At 42.8% G+C, this 3,374-nt stretch overlaps 1 protein-coding gene across 1 annotated transcript in view; it reads right to left on the reverse strand.

Annotated features, from left to right (window-relative positions):
* Positions 1-565: 565 nt before the first annotated feature.
* Positions 566-3,374, reverse strand: part of LOC107677762 (5-hydroxytryptamine receptor 3A-like) — a 24,654-nt gene continuing 21,845 nt past the window's right edge. The window contains exon 11 of the mRNA XM_016472819.1: positions 566-739. Within this exon, the coding sequence (XP_016328305.1) occupies positions 566-739 (174 nt within the window). The remainder of the gene's footprint in view (positions 740-3,374) is intronic.

The following is a 3,374-nucleotide window of genomic DNA, read 5'->3' on the forward strand; positions in this document are numbered from 1 at the left end:
TGGAGCCGACACGGGAGCGAGCTCTGGGGCTGGAGCCGACACGGGAGCGAGCTCTGGGGCTGGAGCCGAAATGGGAGCGAGCTTTGGGGCTGGAGCTGAAATGGGAGCGAGCTCTGGGGCTGGCAGGCTTGACACAGTAACCGCCGGGCTTGCCATAGGAGCGGCCGGCGGACTTGACTCGGGAACGGCCGGTGGGGTCGTTGGGGTACCGCTCTGGAGGCCCACTGCCCCGTGTCTGTCCTGAGGGACCTCCAGAGCGGTACCCGTTCGCGGCGCCATGGCGGACCAGGAGACTCAGGAGGCCATGGCGGAGCAGGGAGCACAGAGAGCCATGGCGGAGCCGGGAGCTCAGGAGGCCATGGCGGAGCAAACAGTTCAGGAAGCCATGGTGGAGCCGCCTCCAAAGCCGCGGCCCCAGCCCCCGCCCCGGCCTCTACGGCTGGAGCCTTACTAGCCCCCCTCCCACCCCCCTTCCAAAAAAAAATCCTTGGGGGGACTTACGGGGCTGAACTCGGGGCCTGGAGCCTTCCCTGGGCTAAACGGGGAATCAGGAGCCCTACCTGGGCTAAACCTGGCTCGGGACCGGACACTCCCCAGACACAGGAAGATCCCTTTGCTCCATCATAGTCCCTTGGTGTCTGGGAGGTCCATGGGGCGATGGTAGTTTGCCCCAAGCCAGAACAGAGAGTTGATGGTAGCGTCCTCCAATGCCGATGCCGCGGCGAGCCCACAGAATTCCCTGGCGTACACGAAGAACGGGAGATCTTGGCGGGCTAAGGCGGCGAACCGAGCAGCTATCTCCATTGCCGCGGGAAAAAATGGGGAAACAAAAACTATTCAATAAACGGAAAACAAACACAGGGAAAAAATGCAGAATAGCTGTAATGTGTTCAGATTTTTATAAGAGTATCATCAGACAACCTGCAGAGTTTTGCAGATATTATAAACGACTAAGTGCTTTTGTAGGTAAACAAATATGAAATAAATTGCAGTAATCCAATAATGATGTGTAAGGCATGAATTACAGCCAGGGTTGTAAAATACCTGGGTAAAATACTTGATTCCTGTACTTAATTGTACTTATTATTGTGGGGGACTTTTACTTTACTCAAGTGCAATTTAAATATTTTTTACGCCTTACAATTATATTTCAATTTGAAAAGTACATGTTGTTTCAAGTGCTGTCGCTTGAAAATTATCAGGGATTCAGCATTCCGGATAGGGGTGGGAAGTTCATTCCACCAGCCAGGAATGGTGAACGAGAATGTTCTGGAAAGTGATTTTGAGTGATTTTTGATTTGAGGAAGACTAACTCTGGGGAGAAGAATTGTTGAATAAAGTCGTCATTTTTGTTTTCTTTGTGCATAAAAAATATTCTCGTAGTTGAATATTGAAGTTGAGCCACTTATGTCACATGGACTGTTTTACCTATGTCCTTGCTATGTTTCTGTGTCTGGGAACATTTCAGTTGCGTAGCTGTCTATGGGAGGGTCAGAGAGCTCTCAGATTCCATCAAAAATATCTTAATTTGTGTTTCGAAGATGAACGAAGGTCTTACGGGTTTTGAACGACATAAGGGTGAGTAATTAATGACAGAATTTTCATTTTGGGGTGAACTAACCCTTTAATAAACACCCCTTGTACGGCAAAACACCTTGTCATTGTCTCGAGAACGGTACAGTATTTTAAAATTATTTTTTCTCTGCTATAACAGTGTTTGTTATGGCAAAACAAGCAAGAAAAGCGGTGATGCTGATAAACACATTACTCTAATGGTCTGATGATATTGCTGACATTTTATTAGTTTCACATTATTGGTTAGAGTGAACGTGAGCATACATCTTAAAATTCAGCTGTGATAGAAGAATATTCAAACTTTTACAAGAAAAATGCTCTGCGCTTCTGGATCATATAAACACACACAGACATCAAGAATCAGTGTATGAATCTCAACAACAGTGATGTGATTCATGCTGCAATGCATTCTGGGTGCACCATAAAACACTCAACCATAGTTGCAACCTGTGTTATGTCTCTGTTGTTGAGATTCATATTCTGATTCTTGATGTCTGTGTGTGTCTCAAATGCTTCAAGTGTTCAAGATGTTAAGTGTACAACATGTTTATTTTAAACTGCTGGATTCCATGCTGTAAAATCACAGAGCCTCTATAAATAACATGAACTTAACAACACATCTCCTGTAATAATAATAATAATAATAATAATATGCTTGTTCAAGATGCATCAGCGTTGCGCAGACTGAGCAGCGTATGACATCAAAATACCATAATACCAATTCAAAAGTCCTCTGCCCTCCAGTCGCTCTCACAATACTTTTGTCATACGCCGATGCATCTCGAACAAGCCTAATAAGATCACTGAATCAAACTACAACGTGATAATGTCATCATGATGATAGCCAATATCATCTGATCATATTCTCTCTTGCTTTTCTTGCCATAACAAACAGTTACAATAGCCAGAGGGGGAAAAAAAAAAAACGTAATAAAGTTAATTTTACTCAAATCAAACAGCCCAATCATCCTCTGCTAAGATCTTGAGAGATTTAATGTCTTCTTTTATCTTCAGTTGATTTAATTTAAAGCTGTGGCTGGAATTCGGTTGTAGTTTCTGCTCGTCTCTTCTCTTTTTTCAGTCTAAACATGTTGCTTTAGTTGATGGTCGTTGACTGTTGTTTCCATTAATGGTAAAGGTTTGGTACACTGTGCTGCTATGCATTTTACCATTTTTTTTATTTTTAACTTACTTATTTTTTTCACAACCAGTGTGATTCTGGTTGTGAACAGCAGGTGTCATCACGAATGGTCAATCATCACTTGACTAATCATTTAATTATCTCATTAACTCCAGCATTGCTTAACAGTAATAAACTATAAATGATGTTTACATCAAGCAACATGCACAGCTCTCATAAGCTTTACACTAACAGTCAGATTTACTAAATGAAACTCAAATATAGTGAAAGATCATTGCATGTAATAGAAAACAGTTATGTGAACTCAATTACTGATAAGGAGAGTAAATGTCGAAATGAGCTGTTTATGGCCCGGTTTCACAAACAGGGCTTAGCTTCAGCCAGGACTAGGCCTTAGTTAAATCAAGATATTTAAGCAACTTTTACAAAAAAATGTCTTGGAAGAAAACATCTAACATCTATCATCAGATAGGTACTCTATCACATACCTTGTCAGTGTCGTGCGCTTGCTTAGACCTTTGTTGTGATAAACAGTAAACCCTGTTGAAAAAAACAGCATATGCTGGTTAGGTATGTTTTGACGCTGGGATGCTGGTTTAAGCTGGTCCTTTGCTGGTTTATGCTGGTTTAAACTGGTCCTTTGCTGGTTTATGCTGGT

Source organism: Sinocyclocheilus anshuiensis, unplaced genomic scaffold (assembly GCF_001515605.1).
Source record: "Sinocyclocheilus anshuiensis isolate Anshui unplaced genomic scaffold, SAMN03320099.WGS_v1.1 scaffold173, whole genome shotgun sequence".
Taxonomy (NCBI): domain Eukaryota; kingdom Metazoa; phylum Chordata; class Actinopteri; order Cypriniformes; family Cyprinidae; genus Sinocyclocheilus; species Sinocyclocheilus anshuiensis.